The sequence below is a fragment of the Triplophysa dalaica genome, chromosome 15 (assembly GCF_015846415.1).
Source record: "Triplophysa dalaica isolate WHDGS20190420 chromosome 15, ASM1584641v1, whole genome shotgun sequence".
Classification (NCBI taxonomy): domain Eukaryota; kingdom Metazoa; phylum Chordata; class Actinopteri; order Cypriniformes; family Nemacheilidae; genus Triplophysa; species Triplophysa dalaica.
In genome coordinates this window covers 1285592-1307125 of record NC_079556.1, presented here as the reverse complement: position 1 = coordinate 1307125, position 21534 = coordinate 1285592, and the positions used below count along the sequence as shown (strand labels likewise).

Sequence of the window (21534 nt, the reverse complement as noted above, 5' to 3'; positions counted from 1 at the left end):
AATGATTCCGGTATAATTATTACAGCACATTAAAGAGCCGCTATCACAGGAATAATCCAGTGAAATAAAAGGCTGTGTGCTGATCTGTTAAGCGTGCTCATGGGTCTCGTTTACTGAACAACACTGAGCTTGTTAAGAAACGTTATTTATGTGCTGAATGATGTTATTAAGAAATTATTAAGAACAGCATCACACTCATGCAAATCTGTATCACTTTATTAGTTTAACAAGTTTATTGATATCTCACTGATGTCGCATCAGGCTAAAAGTAGATGATTTGGCCTATCAAGACATTTTGCTTGTAGGTGATCACCCTAAACAAATGTCCTTAAAAGTTCATTTATTAGTGTGACACTACATTTCAAAAATGGGGTCTTGGAGTATAGCCAAACCTCTACGGACAGGCAGACAGACACACACACACACACACACACACTGATTGACAGGTGGGTGGGACAGACTGTTTATAAACTCATGCCTTGTGCCTTTTAAGAAGGTTTTACATTACTAGACTGTTTAGTCTGGCAAAAACAAAGCGCAGCACTAAGCCTGTCTCAAAACGCCCCTTATTTAAAGGGATAGTTCACCCAAAAATAAAAATTCTGTCAACATTTATTCAACCTCATGTCGTTCTAAACCTTTTACAAAAATATATTTTGAGACATGTCACAGTTTTGTCAGAAAGTCATACAGGTTTGGAATGACATGAGGATGAGAAAATGAAGATTTTACATTTTTGGGTGAACTATCCCTTTAAAAGCATGGTTCGCACAAAACTGAAAAATTGATGAATATTTATGTTGTTTCAAACTTTCTTTTAAAAATTCTTTCTGCAAAATGAAAAGTATCATAAAAGTGGTACAGTACGTGCACAATAGGATAACTTAAATATGATGTAGCAGTAACTGATACTTAGTTACTCCAATAGTGTTTGACATTAAACCTGATGTGACAGGACTTGATGTGACACATTTAAACATAAAGATGAATGAAACCTGAAAGTTAAAAGACTTAAAGAAAGATATCCAGGTTTGGCAAAGCTAAAAAATGAAACTCTTGGACCGGGGTCTGATTCCCCGATATAACCTGCATGAAGAGAAGGGCTTGACATCTGCAGTATAAGACAGCCGGGAGGTGACGAACGTCTTGTTTGGGAGTTCTTTTTTTCTCCGCCACCTTTCTACCTGATCTCACCGGAGATCCACGGAACCGTGATGGCGATTCCTCTGAACCGCGAATCAACCTGCGATTACAGGCGGTGACAGCTGCACGCAGACGGCCTCAAAGACGCTGCCTCGCTCCTCCTTGATGTTATGCAAATGTAAACAGCTGTCATTTCTAAAGCCGCCGTCTTTTCGCTTTCCACCGGTGTGAAGATCGAAGGGTTTTCAAAGTGTTTTTTTCTCTTTTCTCTTTTAATCCAAACCCTATTATCACAAACAACCCAACACAACAAAGACCACGCAATAAAAACAAACAACGAGAGTGAAAGAAAAGAGAAGAACAAAAGAGACTAAAGTAAACAAGGAGTTGATGAAAGATTGATAGCAGGAATTTGAAGCCGTGAGACATATTAAGAGGTGTTTGGTGTCCTGTCACCCCTGCGCTCACAGCAGGTGTACACACAAACACACAAACACACAAGCACACACAAACACACAAGTAATTAAAGCTCTCTGTCGATCAGTGTCCCACAGCAGTGATCTGTTATCACTAAAACACATCAAAAAACACAGATAAGCAACAAACAACAGCAGCAATATTTTGTTCAGTGAAGATCACAAACTTTGTGACACACGGTGGCAGAGCCGTACTATCAATGCAGAATAGAGAAAGCCCAAAAAGGCCGATCACTCATTCACACACAACATCCACACATCCTTTCTGGTTGTCTAACCTTGAAACAACATATTCTCAACTAATGTGATGAACTCAATATGCAATGATCTGCGCAAACGTCATACATCTGCTAGTTGGATAAAAGTTTCTTCAAAAATGCCTTAGAAAATTAAACACACAAGACAAACAAAAAACAAACAATACAGTTGTTTCTGTACACCGCCTAGGTTTTTTATGCAAGTCATTTCAACTTCGTATTTAAAATTTTGTCAAGTGCTTAAATTGATGTAAATCAGTTTAATTTAATAACCTATTTTTAGTTAAAGTAATCCAAAACGATTTTAAGAAATGTAACATTATAAATTATCAACATTATCGTCATTACAAGGCAATACATTTTTTTTACAGGGTATAAATACATGAACATGTAGACAAACATACAATAATTATAAAAAAGATGAAACTAACATCACTTGGACAAAGCAGATATTAAAATGAACAAATAAGATCGCACAAATGCATACAAATGAATCATCTCGGAAACTAGTTATGAACTACCTTAAGATTGTGTTGATAGGAGAGAAGCAATACTAAATAATAAGATGCATTATAGTCTACACTATAAAAAACACATATAAGGTGTGAAAGAGAGAGAGAGAGAGAGAGAGAGAGAGAGAGAGAAGAGAGAGAGAGGAACAGGAGTCAGGGAAGGACCACAAGCCAAGACACGAACCCGTGCCACCCAAATAGCCCACTTGACAATTGCCACCGACTGGGCGTGTGCTTCAAGGTCAAGGTCAGGGTCAGGTCATAAGGTGATTCCCAAAAGATCATAAACATCCTGTGGCTTTGTTAACGCACGCCTAATTTACCACCAAGCTTTTATCCTCCAAAAACAAAGACTGAAAGATGCTCGGTCCATACACTCCTTTTGTCCTTCACAGACAGCTAAACTCTCATCTGTCTTAAAATCAAAGCCTGCATCTATAATTCATCTCATGCTAAGCATGATCTGGGTGATATAAATGCTATTATTTAGCGGGGTGGAAGTGAGAAGCGCTCTGATAGAGAACTTCTGAGCTCTCTTGCTAATGACCTATCGCCGCTGTCAGAATCAATCCGGCCCGCTGCCCACGCAAATGACAATGCACTGTGGGAGTGGACGAAATGGTCATTTCTGTGGCCGAGAGCGCTGGCACAGCCTGTGCTGACGCCATCAGAGCCGTATCACCCTTGGGCGAGTAAAGACCCGACGGAGGAGAAAGCAATGTGCCAACTGTCTGTTAGAGGAACCATGAACATTTTTACATTTTTGCAGAAGTTGACTTTGAATCTTAGGTCCACTTCTTGCACCAGAAACAATCTCATTTTTATGTTTAATTTCCATATTCTTAGATGGTTTAACATGCTATTTAATTTGATATTTAAAACATTAATATTATTGTGGCATGACATCGAATAGCAATGAGAAAGCTTAAAGGAACATTTCACCCAAAATGTCAAATTCTTTCATTATTTACCCACCCTCAAGTTGCTCTAAACCTGTATTATTGTTTTTTATTCTGGATATACAACAGAAAGAAAAAATTTGAAAGAAAATTTGTAGGCAAAGAGTTGTGGGGCACTATTACTATAGTAGGAAAAACACTACTTGGTAGTCAATGGTGAGCCAAAACTGTTTGGTTTCCCACATTCTTCAAAATATCTTCTGTTGTGTTCAACAGAACTAATACATTTAAACAGGTGTGGAACAATCATGACAGAGTTGTCATTTTTGGGTGAACTGTCGCTTTAAGACCAGCTGCCTCCACTCACAGAGCTGCATATTAAAGCTGTTCATCGATTATTTCTGTTGACAAAACCGGGCAGTAAATGTATTCGGCTTATTTGTGCATAAACAAAGGAGTATAGAAGGGTTTCTGTGCTAAAGTCTCGTCCGGGTCAGCGGGGTCACACCAGTCACATGACACAACAACAGCACAAAGACCTCAACTGCACCCCGGGCAAAGCAAAAAGCACTGTTTAACCTTGCATATATTCCAAAATCATTTCCTTTTTACTTTATAAAGCTTAATTTACAAAGGTTTCAAATATATACATTTCTAAAGTTGCTATAAATCTGAAGCGACATCATATTTTTTTTGTTTAGAGGACAAATGTTCGCCATGATATTACCGGAAAATAATATTTCCCCTCCCATCATCAACAATGCATTTCGGCAAAACTATTTATTACGGCTTAACAAAAATCGCACCAACAAACCGAAGACAAAACAAATGCGAAATGACATTAAATACTGCATATAAAGCTCAGCGTGTGTGTCTATTCTTGTGCCCATGCGCACGCGTCCCCGCGGTGTCCATCACCAGGTGAAGGACGCCCGGCAGCTCTTTCCCCCAGTCGCCTTTATTAAACGCTATCAAACATGCTTTAAGCTGTCTGAAATTAGCCTCGGCGCTCAAGCACTAATGACGGCCTTGCATCCATTATTAGTTCATTTTCTTCAGATCAATCACCACCCGAGCATGCTTTTTTAAAATGTCATCCTCAAACTTTTCACAATCAATTAAGCTGAAGATTAATGGGGACAATTTGCCAGGAACAAGTCCTTCCTTGAAAAGGCCACGCCTCGACAGACTTCCAGCCTGGTATTGGTGTTAATTACAAATTTCCGTTTCCCTGTCACACACTTAACCTGTCGTAAGGGAATATCGCTGGCGGCCCGGGGACCACCGAGCCCCTATTTAAATATTCCTAATCCGCTTTTTTTTGGACACAGGTGACTGGTGTAAATTGCGTTTTTTTCCCGTTCTGTGTCATTAAAAGGAATTTGAAAGGACGCCGGGCTGTAGCTAGGCATGAAAAGTGCTTTATTTTAACCTCTGATGTGAAATAAGAAAACCGCTCCCTTGAGCTTCTGTAGAACATGGAGTCGATGGAGTGCCAGCGTACATTTACATACATGTTTAAACATATCGGAAGTGCCACGTCACATCACTCAAGACTTATAGATTCATACTGTAAACCTGCCATAATTTTCTTTCAATTCAGATATTCCTATATGTACAATGACTTAATTTTTGATTTGTTGAAATATATGTGCATTGCTGACATTTTCAATTTCATCTTACCTGCAGGATGTGGCTTCCAAGGTGAGGCTCAAAGATCTCCGCGGCAACAACGCCAGGGCTCCGCCTCCGCTGGGACCCGATAGCTGCAAAGAGAAACACACAGCGTGAGCTCGTCGGTCGTCGGCATGCGCATGCACGCTTTGGCTTTAAATCCAAATGAACTCGGAAATGGAATTTGCCGGTGTGATTTTTAATAGATACAGTAAACTGTTGAACAAACACTTCCGCCCCGTTAATGCCAAGCCCCTGGTACTGTAAATACACAGATGCAAATCAAAGCCTCGGAACGGCTCCCTTCTGCATATTCAACCGGGCTCGGCGCTACAAAGCCCGCTGTTTATTGCAGGACTAATATCCATTGAGCTGCACGGCACCGGGAGAACAGAGCCCTTAGGGCATTTTTTTCCAAGTTTCCAACTTTAAAGTCGGCTCAGGCTCTGCTAAAAAATGGCCTGGGGTGATTTCAAACTTAACAGACCTTGTCCCACCAGAGCTCATTATAGAGAATTTTATAACAAAGTGCTCTGTACTTAATTTTCCGAGCCTAGCCAGGCGTTAGGGTAATGTTGCTGAATTAAGTGCAATTAATGATGTAATAAAGCACTGAACGGCCATTAAGGAGTCTCAAGGACCAGAAGCAAACAACAGTTTGGTGTCTGGGGAGGAACGCAGCCAGGGACGCAAGGACATTGTGCCCCAGGTGAGAGCGCGCGAGAGGAGCCGAGGGACGGACACGAGACCCCTGTTCTTCACAGAGACTCAAGCTGGGCAAACACACTTCTCCCCTCCGGTAATGCTTTCAGCGTTGAGCCCTGTGTTCACCCCGGAGGAAAGTCAGTGGCAAACGTGAGCGGCAAGGAGCGATGGAGCAGGGTTTTTAGACGCTCCCTGATGCAGCGGGGTCAGTAGCAGTCGATGCGGGTGGGAATGCAAACAATCCAGAAGTGCCGGGACACGGCGGCTCGCAGCGCACAGCAGAGGGAGCTGTTACGCCCTGAGGATACCACACAAGACAGCCAGCAAAACACACACAGCGAGACCAGGCCAGCTCATATAAACGCACAAATTATATTCTTTGATCAATTACTCATTCCAAACCTGTGTGACTTTCTTCCTTCTGCAGAACACAGAAGAAGATATTTTGAAGAACGTCAATAACCAAACAACAGGTCACCATTGACCACCATATTGTCAGAATATCATCTTTTATGTTCTGCAGAAGAAAGTATGTCATACAGCTTTTATATGACATGGGGGGAATAAATGATGAGAGATTTTTTTAATGCACGTGCATTCGACGTAACCTATCATGAAACACACACAGGGCATATTCTCAGATTTAGTAACTCCAAAATAAAATTTCAAGCAGACTCAAAACTTGGAGCAACACGCACAATACAAATCAAGGACATGCAGCTGTAAACAAACTTTTTAAACAACTTTTTCTTCAGTGAAAAAATATCCATCATGGTCAATGTGGTTGACAATTCTTGTCAATGAAAAATAAAACTATCCTTAAATTGAGTTTTTAAAGAAAGACACTGGATCAGGCGCACAATGAATTTTCATGGCCGTGAACATTTTTCAAAAATAAATAAATCCACAGGCGACAATTCACGTCATTTTTGGGTTCATTTTGAACAGAATGCGTTTTGCAAAGCATGCAAGACATGTGAATCCAATACAGGTTAAAGCAATCAGACGCGGTTTGAAAGCATCGTTGTATGTGACCTGGCACAGCTGCACTTAAAGAAGATGAAGAATATATCAAAGTTAAGAGTGCACTTGACCAGCTTTAAATGATCCTCCTCTCTCGGTCCTTACAAGATGACATCTCCACACAACAGCCCTCATCACTAAAGGATTCTTGCCTGTGGAACATCATGGAAATTAGGCGTGTGCTCCAGATTCCTTGACCTTGAGGATCCTTTCAAAGTCCAGATTGCGGTTAATAGTTCATAATGAAGAAACGTTGAACAGCTTCATTGCAAGGCCACCTCTAATGCTGCTGGGGTCCTTTTCTGAATAGCTAGCGTTATTTAATTAAATCTTATAATGTAAATGGAGAATCTAAACCGCTAAACATGTTGCAACCCATCCTGATGTTCACACCAAACATCAACAGCATTGAAACAAGAAATTCACAAATCAAATTGAAAATAAAAACAACATTTAAAGTTCAATGCCCAAAAGACACAAAATTTCATGTATTGTCAGAACATCTAAACATCTTTGAGCATCTACAAACAAAAACCAACATAAGTTTAAAAAAGTAACCTGCCTCTGTTAAGAAGAACTTTTTTTTTGCAGTTGCCTATTTTTTTTTATAATTTTCTATTTTAATTGAAAAGGTACAACCGTAAAACAATAGTTTTTTTTCTAATCTATCACCTATTTTTAATCATATTCAAGTGTCTAAAATACATATAGAGAACTATATGCCACATGCACTGTTCATGTATCTACATTGGTAGAGGATTGTGTTAAAAGGTCATGAGTTGAATTCCCAGGGACCATTTAGATTGAATGCACTGTGAGTCGCTTTAAATAAAAGCTTCTGCCAAATGCACAAATATAAATGCAAACATGCCGATGCTTTAAGCGGCGTCTTAATACTGCCCAATGACACGTCTGTGCGACCGCGGTATGGCTGAGAATTGAGAGCCCATCCTCCGCACGGCTGCCCGGGCAGCCAGAGAGATGAATATAATTGCATATTGATCTCAGGAATTATGCTCTATTAATCTGCTTCATTTTGCTTGTGAGGCAAATGATATATGAATAGAGAGCTCGCGGGAGCGGAGAGGCAACACAATGTCTGTACTGTAATGATTCTCTATAATATACAGTCTCTCCTCTAGTTTAGGTCCCTGCCACGGCAGATTGAGCCGATACAAATATATTACAGAGGAAACGTGAATACATCTCATAATAAGCTCTAACACGCTCTCCTAATAAGTGGCGGACAGTAACAGTAACGACGCTGTAAATGAACACCCGTGTTTGGGGACACGGTCTGTTTATGGTGCGTCAAAGTATTTCGAATTCTGGTTGCGGACACTGAAAGCAACAGGCGCTTCACTTGACAGATATAAACCAAAAACGGCAAAAGTCCTTGACGCCAATTCACAACATCTAAACAGACACAGACCCTCCCTGATTTAGACTAATGCCATTTTATTACGATACCATATTGATTTCCATTTGACAGTTTCAATATGTAATGCTAGTCTTTAATACCCACCATGCCACGAGCACATTTGCAGCAAGACTACACTAAATGCAATTTGTTTCTCCGCACAGTGGCAATTTCAAAGCGCCAGCGCTGTTAGAAAGTCAATTTAACTTTCACTTTTATAAGTCAACATTATTGCTATTGTTAATTTATTTCTCATTGCATGGGAAATTGGCAGCGAGGTTTCTGACTGTCATTTCAAATCGGCAATAATTTCTCGTGAAGCTTAGACCTCGAATTCCCAAATCCTGGATTATTGGAGCTAAATGGGCGTCCCTGGCTTCACCAAAGGCTCAGGGGCAGGTACTGTTACACAAATTGCCAATTCAATTAACAGAGTGTAGACGCTCAACTGGCAGCTGGCACAGAGGATGGCTATTTTGGCAAGTGTCAGGCCTAATTCATCAAGCCGTCAACGTTCTCGCGGTCGGGAGCCGCGGACGCTGTCAAAGCCGCGGACGACACAATGGGGGAGCGGTACAATACGGAAAAGCTCACGTGCGAAGAAATATTAACTCGTATGCTAACTACTCGAAAGGAGACTGCGGCGGTCTGTCGGGCTCGCAAATGCGTTTTACAGCAGTCTGGTAAGATAAGAAACGAGTGACGATTGAGTGCCACCAAAAATAGAGGGAGAATCAGAGTTAGAGAATCACTGAGACGGGTTCAGAATATAAATCGGGGTCTGGATAACACCCTGACTTCGGTTTTCAATTACCCCTTTTATGACTCAGATGATGGCAGGTGGGAGTGTTTTACTTGTTTAACATATGAAGAGGATAGCCAATCATAGCGGAGTCTTTAAGGTATGGTAACACAAACACCAAGCTTCATTTAAAGAGAGAAATGAAAAAGATTATGAAAAACTAAATTATGATAATTCTAGTTATAATTAACTAATAATGGCAGTCAGTTTCTTGTACTAAATAGAATAAATTTAGTAATCACAACAGCTTGAGGACTTTGACTCGCTGATATTGTATGGGTGGGACATCTTCACACACACACACACACACACACTCTAAGCGGGGAACCAATCACGACAGACCTGGTCAGCTTTACCAATCAGAAGGCGGGACTTAGAAGAAGCCGGAAGAAATCCAGGCGATTTGTGTGAAGAGAGACAGCGGTGGACCTGAAATATGTGAAATCTAAAGTGTTTTTTTTAAACATGAACATCCATTCTTAAACATCCAAAAAACACAATCAAAGCTTCGAAAACAGGGAAAAAAATGGGCCCTTAAATCAAGTGTCTTGTTCAGCACACACGCGACATCTCACATACGCACAGTTGCATGTTTAAGTTCTGCCTTAATGAAATGATGAGCCTGAACAAACCACAGCATGTCACTAGCTTATTCAGAAAATTACAGCCTGCTTTTCAGACATTGTTCAGCCGTCTTTGAACAGAAAACATTCATCTAGAGCGGGGAAAAACTCAACAATGCATTTCCAAAAATACAATCTTCATCGCACGAGCGATCATTACAGGATTCTAAGGCAATTCTAAGCCAAGGATTCAAAATCTCCAAACTTCCTTCCAAACACATCGGATTTGCAATTTTTAATTTGTTTCTGGAGCCCACATGCCGTTTGGCTGTGAAATAAAAGAAACATTGTGCATTCATACAAGAATAAATTATGAAATTTCAAGCTGACAACCGTAATACTTAAACATAAAAAACAAATTGCTACGTGCTCTTTAATAAAAACATATTGAGCTATCAACAGTATTCTGTGAATGTCTTACAAAATCTCATGTTGTCTTTCCTTCCAACTGTACTTCAATCTGCTTCTAATGTTTTCACAGGCCAGATGACATTAAATATTTGACTGTAGTTGAGATAATGACAGCGCTGGATTCTCCTCTTCTCTTAATAACTGATGCCTGTGAAGACGAAGGTTGAAACGTTTGTTTTAATTAGTTTCTTTGACCATCTTTGACTGCTTAACGTTTTCATGATGATGTGTTCAATAATCCATGCTCATCTTTTCTCCTCATTTATGTCATCAAAATTTAAGCCACTCGCACATCCACAATCTCTCTCTCTCTTTTCTAAAACAAAGTGAGCTGCCTACCTAGATAGCTGCGTACAGTGTGAAGAGCATTACATATTAGATATACATTTTCTACGTTTCACACATCTTATAAAATCTGGAATTACTTCAAGAACAAATCATTTTTTGCCTGTTCTTTTGAATCATTCAAACGTATTTACAAATTAATCATTTGCTAATCAGTTTGAGCGATTCTCTAGGTAGCTTTCTTCTTGCAGCATTACAATACAGTATTTAATTTCAAATATCTTAAAAAATATGGATTCGCCCCCAAAAACGCGCATATTTTCAAACTGCTTGTGCTTATAAAATATCTGCTTTAATTGCAGCACAATGATTGTCAGAACAATTCATTTTATTGTATCGGTTCTTTTGAATCAGTTGCACCTATTTGCAAATGATTCGTTCGTTCACATAGACCTGACATGAACAGCCCTGCTTCTTTGCTCAGTCCATCACATGTTCAAACGTTTTAAATGCATTTTAACATTGACTTGCATTATTTACCCGTTTCTTCACGATTCAATGTAACGTGAGGTCGCGAGTCATGTCCGATTCACATATGCTTTTATTCATCAGACAAACACGTTTTTTAACTGCATCGCAATGAAACCGTAAGCTGTAAGAACGATGCTTTGCGCAGTAAGTGTGTTCCTTCAGATGTGCTCAAGTTCAGAGTGACTGGTATTATCAACACGCTCTGAAAAACGCAGACGCTGCGAAAGCACGAGGCACAAGTGGAAATCTCTAGCTCAGTAGCTACGGAGATGTTAGATTACACCTTGAAGAGGCGCTCAGCGAGGAATAATTGTCTATGGAAAGCTTGTAGAGGCTCTGAAGTCCTGCTGAAGTGATTTGGTATTTTATCATTGTGCTATTTCCTCTCATCACGAGCAGAAACAACTGTGTCAGATACACTGATAAGAGGGCCGGGGAACGCGAGACTCCGGCTCTCCAACTGACAAGCACTGTCCACTCACGATCCGTATCAAAACCCGCGGAGAGAAAGAGAGAGTCGCGTTATTACAAAAGGCAGCGATTTTAGGAACAAAACCTATTCATTTTAACCAGTACGACAAAAACACACGACCAAAACCGATGTTATTGAAAGAGAGTAAGCTTACGCCTGTTGGTTTTTTCACCTGGAAACCTTGAGACCGTTAAATAATGGACCTCACTATTTGACAGTGACTAAAGAAAACACGGGAAGACAAGGCCGCAACCACACTGGGATTACAGCTATTCAGGATGTCTGTCAAATGCATCTTTGTTCATAGATGTTGGACAATATTTTCATTTTAAAACATTAAATCAAGTCACCATGTAAGATTCATCCTTGCGTGTTATTCTAATAAAAAAAATTGCATTCTTTCATCAAAATTTAGTATTCTTTGCATCTCAAATAATTATATTATTCCATTAACAACCGCAAAAACTAGGAAAGTTAGAAAAGTTGCATTAACTACAACAGTATCCTAAAACAGATCCTAAATGTTTTCCTGTAGCTCAGTGGTTAGAGCGCTGATAACACCAAGGTCATGGGTTTGATCCCAGAGGATACACATAATTAGAAACAAATGTATAATATACTGCAATGTACAGTAGGTTTCTTTTTTTGTCTGCCAAATGAATAAATGTACATTTAAATGTAAATAACCTACCAATAACCCAAACAACAAATATCAAAATCAACAAAAAAAGTTAAGCAATATTAAAAAGTGACATAAAACATAACCAATAGCCTTGGTGGTCCATGTGACATTTTGCTGACAGATTAAGACAAACCTGACTTTCCCCATTAACATCCCATTACGTTTTCCAACCTTTGACAAATCAAGCACAACAAATGTAAGTGTTTGAAAAGAAAAACAGGCTCAATTTTGGTTACCTGCTACTATCCCATCCTCACCAACCGGCTGACGTGTCACCTATGGATCTTTAGATTGTGAGAGTCCCGGCTGCTAAATGCAGCTATCGATAGCTCGCTCGGTCGAGGAAAGGAAGAGGACGGCGAGATTATTGACATTGACTGGCACAAGCAAGGTCAAGTTCAGGGGCCATCGCAACTGAATCGATACTCCGGGATGAGCAAAAGAAAATAATGGAAAAAAACTCATCTAATTTGGAAATGCATTCATTACGGCAAACCGCATTACAGAGCAGGCAGCATGGACCGCATGGATGCAGTGCAGCTATACGGATAGACAATCCATTACCAAAGTGCAAGCAGCAGGCTTCTCTTAATAACCCCAACCAAACCCATCCAGGCCTGCAGGACACGCTGGCACAAGTCTGGCAGCGATTCAGGTTGCCTCGACTGCTTTCAGGGGAAAACATCGCCAGATGTACATCAAACGTACCCTGAGGTGCAGTTACACCAAATTTTGTGCTCAACTTAGAGCAGAAACATAAGCAAACGGGATGATGATTTTCTCTTTCGCTGTGTAGATCACAGTTTGACCGAAACTCCGAAGCTGCACAGTTTGCAGAAAAAGATGTAGATGTTATCATACACTGTATATTCTGTCATTTATTATTTATTAAAAACAAAAGCCCTTGAGGATGACATCATATCCTGTTGCCAATATGCGCTGCAGGGTTAAAACTATTTCCGCACGCTTGAAACCTGTGTGACTCCACTGCTTTTCTGCAAAACGAAGCATTCTGATTGGCGGATTCAGGTTTGCTGAAAAAGCTTCATAAACCCTGAAGAACTTGGTCAGCATTTGACGATTAACTTTGCTTACACTGTTAAATAATTTAAACATCATGATGATAAAGCCATGTGAGAAAACTCTCAGCATGGACGATTCAGTCAAACGGAATACAATATTAAGACATTAAAACACCAGCAGAGAATCTGAAAACAACTAGCTTACAAAATCGACCACACTTTTCCTCTGAGATTTTTGGGGGGAACATTCTGGTTTTGCAGAATAACATTTTGTAGGAGAAACACAGGCCAAGACAGCTCTTAAAGGGACAGTTCATCCAAAAATAAAAAAGCATTTATTCACCCTCGTGTCATTCCAAACCTGTATAGCTTTCTTTCTTCTGCACAACACAAAAGATCTTTTTAAAAATCTTGGCAAGCAAACAACGCTGGCCCCCATTGACTTCCATTATATGGGTACAAAACCACCAAGACATTTCTCAAAATATCTTATTTTGTGTAACACAGATTAGAGTCATATAAAAGTTTTGAACGACACAAGAGTAGAGAAAGAATGACAGAATTAGTATTTTTTGGGTGAACTATCCCTTTAACGTGGCAGGCCACATCTCCAACTGACCACAGTGTTCCACTTTCCGTCGGTTTTGAAGCGTTTCTTTGAACTGAAACACATAATGGCTGATGTCATGGTTGAGGTGTGTTTTGTTGAAGGGCTAAAGGAACATCAAGGCCAGTCTATGTACCATGAAGTCTTTGTTTTCCAGACACTTTTCTCTCACAGTTCACGACTGCAGCATTACCTGCACAATCCTGTCTGCCTCCGACCCTTCCTTGTCACACCACACATATCAAAACACACACATACACACACTCCAATACCCCCATGCTGTCCTCCAGAGATGTCCTTGACGTCCTACACATCCGATCTGGCAAAGTGCCCAAGACCAAGACAGTTAGGATGATTTTGTGTGTGTGCGCGTGTGTGCGCGTGTGTGTGCGCGCATGCACATGTAGGAAAAAAACACAAGATCTCTTTAATATCTCAAGTGTTTCTTATAGACAGCGATGAGATTAAATGGAGAGCCAACAGAGACTTTTACTTGTTTTTTCAGCCTCTGAAATGTTTCTATAGAGAAACAGACCCTAGCAGTTTCTTGTGCTGAAAAAATATTTCTCGTCGTTCCATATTTGATACAAATAAAAGAAATTACTGTAAAATCTGTAATCGCTAAAACAGAGTCTAACCATTAGAACAAATACATTAGAATACGATTCAACTGAAACACAACTTTAGTAATGTATAACAAAATATCTAAACATTGTCTTGAAATTTCCCAGTCTTCAGTTAAAAGTCAGATTATTCAATATCTAATAATAAAAGGGACAGTTCTCTCGAGAATTGACAATTCTTTCATCTATTATTGTATGACTTTCTTCAGCAGAACACAAAAGAAGAATGTTGGTCACTAAACAACATCGGCCCCATTGACTTCTATTGTATTGACACAAAACCGCTGAAACATTTCTCAAAATATCTTATTTTGTGCTCCACAGAAGAAAAAGTATTTGAATGAATAAATAAATCTCTATACTCTCTGTGTATGTCATCAAATACCTCTATTATCTGAGCAATTTTAAGCGAAACATCAAAGACAAAAGCGACACATCAATGAAACTATTACTAAGAACATTATTACATAATTACATCTCTTGAGGTATGAAAGAGCAACTTCTGAGCAACGAAACAGACCTCTGAGCGTGAGAGAGCAGGACTGAAAGATGGAGACAGACAAGATGACAGCCTATACGTTGAGAAGATATTCAGTGCGATTGCTGCAGAATGAGAGCTGAAAAAGCCGGATAATCGCTGTGGGCAATCAACAGAAGGTGAGGCGAGTGGAGACGAGACACGGGCTTCACACTATTGAATCTATAACATAGATGATTGCAGACACATTCAGACCGCGGTGGAACAACCTGTAATGCCACGGCAACAGGAGTAGGATACAGGCTAGAGGATGAGAGACACAGAGAAAGAGAGGCGTAGAGGTGGAAGTCTGTACACGAGCCGTGGCGTTCACACATTGAAAGGCTGATGTTTCAGGCTGCCAAACAACATAATGAGTCGTTGAGGCAGAAAAATATTAGCACCAGGGGAATATTTGGAACGTCTCTCGGAGAGAGTAATTAGGAGCTAACCCACAATGACATGATCCAGAGAGGAAAGGAAAACAAGAGAACAAAAAAAAAGATCTCCGGAGCTCCAGACTACAGTGACGGGCAGATGTCTTTTATGAGGTGATGCTGTGACCATATGGACCTTCACTGATTCAACATTACATCAGCTTGAAGAATTATAAAAATTGAAAACAATAATAATACACGGATTGGGGAAGAATAAATTGCAATAAAGCAATAAGTGTAGATACTATATTATTTCCATTTGAAGAAAAAAGACATCTGTGCAGAGCTAAGAAGCACTGTGTCAGATTAATGTGCAATATTAGCATTTTTTCTTTCTTTTTTAACACCATGTCAGCTTCTATGGCTATGTTTAAAGCAAGAGTCGTGTTTAATAATAACAAAAAATATGTTTATTTTTATTTTTTTCTAAAAAACTTTAGGACAACATTTGAATTAACTTCATTTTTTCAAAAATGTCAACAGAATAAAGTAAGTTTATCACAGGCCTTATACAGTCTAATAATATGCATTTAAAAAATAATTTGTATACATAAACGTCTATCTGTCTTTAAGACCGACAAAAGCTTCTATAAATATACACTGCATATTCATGTAAATGTGTAAATATAAATGTATAAACGTAAAATTTGAAAGTTTAGTGTCATTTACTTTTTTTTTTACATCTTGGAATGATAACAAACACAAATATCAAATACAAATGTGAATTATGTTATGATAAAAAAATTATATTTTAGAATCTTCATCTTCCTAGAATTTGCAAAAATGTGTCAGAAAAAAAAAACCTCAGGATTGTTTCCTTAACAGATCCATGCACTGCTATCCTAAAATTGCTAAAATAAAGTTGCTTGCATTTGTGAAACACCCCTATGACGCATTAAACAGCTGTCTGGGTAGGCAGCTCAGCCGTTTTGTAACAGAGGTTGTGATAGTCACAGTACAATAGAGCAAAAGAAATGAGCATCAGACATAAGTGTCAGAATCTGCGCTCATGTCCAGGTAGACTAAAAGCATGTCAGGTGCACCTCTGGGAAACTACCTGCGCCGTAAAAATTAATGAACTCTGCGCTGCTCGCCGCCCTGCTCCACCAAATTACATTTTCAGCCTCACAACTCCAGGACATGCTGGGTGGCTTGATGCTTCACAGCTATCCATCTTTCCGCAGAGCCAATTTTCATTTAAACCTAATTAGAAGCCTGAAATGAACATTATGCATTAGATAAAGCGTCGGAAAAGTGGAACTATCCTCGGAGAACCGCTGGAAAAATGGGGGGAAGGGAATACGAAGGGACTTGGAGAGGGAGGTGGTAAGAATTAATTACTAGCCATTAGGGTACGAGTCATCTCAATGCAAATGTTGAGTTAAATGGAGGAATTAGTCCCTCAGTTGTGTTAAATACTACGCATTGATTTAGTACGGTACAACTAGTTCATTACGCAGAGGTCAGAGTTAGAGACTTCGGAAGTGCACATGGCCACGCTCGCAAGCGCTCATGTGTCAACAAAAAAGAAAGGGAACAGGATCTTCCAAACATATTCTGAGCTCTCTCTGCTGTCCATCCACACCATTTATGAAAACAAAGCTACGAAAAGATGTGATTTAGAAACGATTATGTTTGTCATGATTATATTACATTTTTTTGGCTTTTAGAATGAATATGTTAACCTTAAGGATACGTAACTACAATTTATAAACTTGCATTTGGAAGACACAAGTCATTCAAAAAAGGCTGTCCGCCAATGGACCCTTTTCACACTTCCAGGTTTCTCAGCAGCGGAAGTCGTCAAAGTTGGGTAAACTTCTATCGCGGTGAATGGGAGACTAACACAGTGTATTTGTTGCATTCTCATTTGCACAACAAGCAAAAGAAAAACTCAACGATAGTGCTTTCACTAGTTTCAACAAAAAAAAGAGAGTCTGATAACAGCAGTCAAAAGAAAGAATGATGTCAAATTTACTGTGACTTCCATAAACGCTGTAAAAGAAACACCCTCGCGTTAGCTGTAACCATTTTTTGCAATTTAATGCAAAGGTAATATAATACAAATGTTATGAGTGTTATAAACGTACATACATAAAAATATATATAAAAAACTTTGGAGAATTTACGATGCTGATGACGGTTGAATAGGTCATCGCAGTCTTGTGAAAAAGGTCTATACAAACTTTGATCATTCTGCATTTCAGCTTCGCTATTGGTTATTTTAATAGATGAAGGGGCCGCTGAATATTCCCCGACCATTAATTCTGTTTCACTTAAAATCATCGAAGAAATCTTCACTCTTCAAGCCCCTTCTGTGGGTCTTTAAGCACAGCTGATTTTACTTGTAAATTCAACAGGATGTTAAAGGCGGGGTGTGCGATTTCTCATAGCCGTTGTTGACAAAACAGACACACCCATCTTTTGCTTCGTCAGCGCTCGGCTCGACTAATGTCCATCCTGTGCTCTGTGCACCTCACTGTTGATTGGCTACAAGATTGTTTTGGTACTCAGCCCGACTAAACAAGCGTAATTCAGATATCGGACACACCGCCTTTAAATGTAAATGCCATCAAGGGCGGAATATATTTTCATCCATCACATTTTCTGGAATCATGAAACGTGACAACAGATATTTAATATTTACATATAGACATCATAACAGGACAGGTCTTTAATTTAAACATCAAACACAAACCGATAGAGTTGTGCTTTAGTTTAAACAGAGAAGAAACTCCGACCCAACCGTATCAAGCATTAGCGTGATTTAATTAAGATCAATATCACACCTGTTTGTACTCGCCATTATCTGCAAGCTCTTCCAAACTACTCCCTTATATTTATCAAAACACAAACTTGCAGGTGACGTCTTGTCCCTGTAACTGTACCCGCCTTGGGTTTCTGTATCCACGAATGCAAAGCAGAAGATGTTTCCACTATTATCACGGAATAACAGAACAGTGCAAGTAAAGCCACGAGCCGCAGCTCTTATCATCCGTTCCTCTTATCTCTTCTCTCTCCACTACGTTTTAAAGATCTCTCCTACAGAAAGCAGTGTAATGGATCTCTCTACACTCCATGCATGTGTGTGTGTGTGTGTGTGCGCTGACACACTTGCCCTTGGCAGAGAATTAGGTGAGGGAACAGGTCAATTTCACATGTTGTGTGTGTGAGTTTCCTCAAGAAAGCAGCCGTGGCTTTGTCCTCCTCGACAGACTGATTGCTTTTGTGCTCCGATTGCTTCTCTCCCAACCGCCCACTATCACTACAGACCACCTCAACACCCCCCCCCCACCCCCCCGCCGGCCTACCCTTTAAAACCTGCTTAAAGTATTTTGTCGGGATTGCATTAGCGAAGCAGAAATTAATCTACCATTACGGGGAATATTGAAGACCGCGAAGCTTTGAGGGTGGCGGCAATAAAATAGTTTAACTGCTGTACTGAAAACATGATTGGTCAGAAGCAGCCAGTGAGTGTTTTATCATGTGCTAAAGAGCAAACGGAGAAGAGAAAATGGATTAAATGAAAGAGAGTAGCGAAAAAGAGCCTTTCTTTAGAAGACATATGGGCAGCATAGAAACACTAGACTGTTTTGGGGGGAAAATACAGACGGAAATAAACAGAGACCACCTGTGACGTCATGTTCAAACCAGCTGTGTCAAGCAAAACATGACCAGTGTCTAAGTTTGTCACATGTGACATTGTGCTGGGTAGCTCCGCCCACAGTAAAATCCTCATCTTTTTAATCCAACATGCATGGGCCGGTGTGCGATTTTGACCGTATGACAGCCTTAGGCAAAAATGTCACAGTTTCACGCAATAACTGTATTGCAATTACCACGTTAAAATGCGTTCTTGGCTAAAAAAAAATAACACAACATATTTTATTTTTAAGAAACTCAAAATATTTGGAACGGTAGTAAACATGTACAGTATGTCACTTTAAGTCTGTGCTTCCCAAACTTTTTGGAAAACAGGACTCCATTTTAGTCACGTGTTTACATGCATTTGTAATGATTAAACTTACATGCACATATACATAAATTAAATGCAGATGAGCAACAAACTAAGCAAAAACTAAAAATAGCACAGAACCTGATGGAATATCAAATCATGTCTTTAATTGTGTCACAATATTTTTCTTTTTCTGGACAGATGTGAAAAGCTTTCCACAGATATTTCACTTTATTTATGACAAGCAAAAACCTGGTTTGCCTCTGGATGCCAACACTGAGATAACTCACAAGCTGTCTCTAAGACTGTTCGAAGGGGGGATTTCACATGCAAAACAGCATAGACCCCCAGAAAACACTTTCCTAACCAGCAACCCAACAAAATAAGACATTCTGGCTCTCGTTTCAGAGAGAAACTCTATTGGTGAACAAATTAAGAGGTTCTGTTAGCCACAGACCTTACTTCAGGCGATTTACCAAAATCCCCACAGACTTTGGGCCGATGGAACAGGAAGTCTCAAATTGCTAAATGCTTTCGGGCTTTGCATACAAAAAATAAGTCATCTCTGCAGTACTCAACTTGTCTAGTGCAGGCACAGTGAATGATGGGAAATGTAGTTTCTGTCACAGCTAAAATCTATTAATCCTGGCCTGTTGATTTTTGAAACAGAAAAGTGATGTACATGTGCATACAATGTAAAGAAGAGATGAAAACATCATATAGTAATATACAAATCTTGGGTAAAGAACCACAGACCACAACGCATTCAACTGCAATGGAGGATTTGTATCTCGTTCCCGCTGAATGATGTTTGACATGGACTGTGGGTCTCACAGATGGGTCACTGGGGCGAGTCCAGCGAGGATGACCTGGGTGACGGTCTACCTGCATTTAATAAGGCAGTTCAGTGGATGGTTTCTACCTCAGCAAGAACCAGGGTCACAAACAGACAGTGAGGTGCTGAGGTAATCTCCCTTTCTAGTTAGTAGTGTGCAGGAATATGCATGTCAGCAAAGGCTGTCACCAGCGCAGTCAGGGCCGGAGCTCTCCACTGAGTTTGCTGAGTAATGAGGCGAACACGAGCGCGTTTCACGGCTGCAGGCTCCACTGAAGGTGTTTTCCATGTAACGTTTGACTAATCTGACCAGAGAAACTCTCACTTACTGTATCTCAGCTTGAGTGCTCACAGAAACTTCTACAAGACACATGACGTCTGCTCTTTTAGTCAAAGAGATGAGGAAGTGTACAGTTGACTGCCTCTGATCTACCGAAACGGTTCCAAGAAATACACAGGATCAAATGAACAGTAGTCCTCTTTCTATACTAAACACTTTTCTACACATCGGACAAAATTGATTGTCAGAGGAAACAATAGCAAAGCTTGGACCAGTAAGCAATCACCTGGTAACGACTAACTGTGCGTTCACACAGCCACCATTGAGAGCGTCAAAGCGGATGGAAGTCATTCAATTTCAATGTGTGCTGGCAGCGGTGCGTCTTGGCCATTGAGGGCGTTGAGGAGAGTTAAAATCAGGTCAACTTTATGGTAATGAGCTATGGCGCGGTTCGGCGGCAACCAATTGGAACGTAGAAGTCTCCCGCTTGAGAGCAGCAATTTAAACTTTGGTTTACATAAGAGCACCAGATCATCTACGAATCTTTCCACAGCGTCGCTGGCCGACGGCGGCGTTGTGAACGTACAGTTAGCAATCACCCAAAACACCCAAAACACATAGCAATGCCCACAACACTCTTTTTTACGGTGTAAGTTTCGCAGGACGAGCTACGTTCACATGTCCAACCTAAAATTTAGGTAAAAAACTATTAAACCTACAGTATATATGCTTATTTTAACAACTACATTTGTGCATACAAGTTGTGACACCCGTGAGAAGCTCGATCAACTCGCTCCAACAAAAAATTTGATTTCAGGGGTTTTATGTATTAAATGATGATGGTCAGGTCAGGATGGGTTTAAAAGAACCTGTAAGTGTGCATGTTTATGTTCAGATTTTAATATGACATGAAATACATGAAAAGACTTGCACGCATCTTTTCATCTCATTCAAATTTCATCACACTCACGTAAAGTCAACAACACTTTCTTGGACACTAATTTGAAATCCTTAAATCCTTATAGAACAACACAGTCACAACAAAATCTCCAACACTTCTGCTGTAACACTAAACAGTTTGCATAAAAGAAGCGAATGAAACACTTCCTACATTAGACGGGGTCTGTGTTTGAAACAAGCCTCAGATGAGTTCAAAAGAAGCGTGTTTTGAAAGCAGCACTTCAACACTTTGCACCCGAACAGCCGTGGGGCTGAGAACAGCAGCCCGGGAAAAACTCACCGCTTAGAAGCGCAACACCCCCACAAAACGCCTTCTAATTGTGCCGATTATGTGTGCTGGCTGCAGATAAAACGTGTTGTGGTTTTGAGGTGCATGATTCAAT

The 21534-nt window shown here is 40.0% G+C and overlaps 1 protein-coding gene across 4 annotated transcripts in view; it reads right to left on the bottom strand.

Moving 5' to 3' along the window:
* LOC130437302 (neuronal PAS domain-containing protein 3) overlaps positions 1–21534 on the bottom strand; it is a 225022-nt gene that overhangs the window by 112179 nt on the left and 91309 nt on the right. For all 4 annotated transcript variants that reach the window (XM_056768605.1, XM_056768608.1, XM_056768606.1 and 1 more), the window contains exon 4: positions 4971–5053. In XM_056768605.1, coding sequence (XP_056624583.1) covers positions 4971–5053 — 83 coding nt within the window. The remainder of the gene's footprint in view (positions 1–4970; positions 5054–21534) is intronic.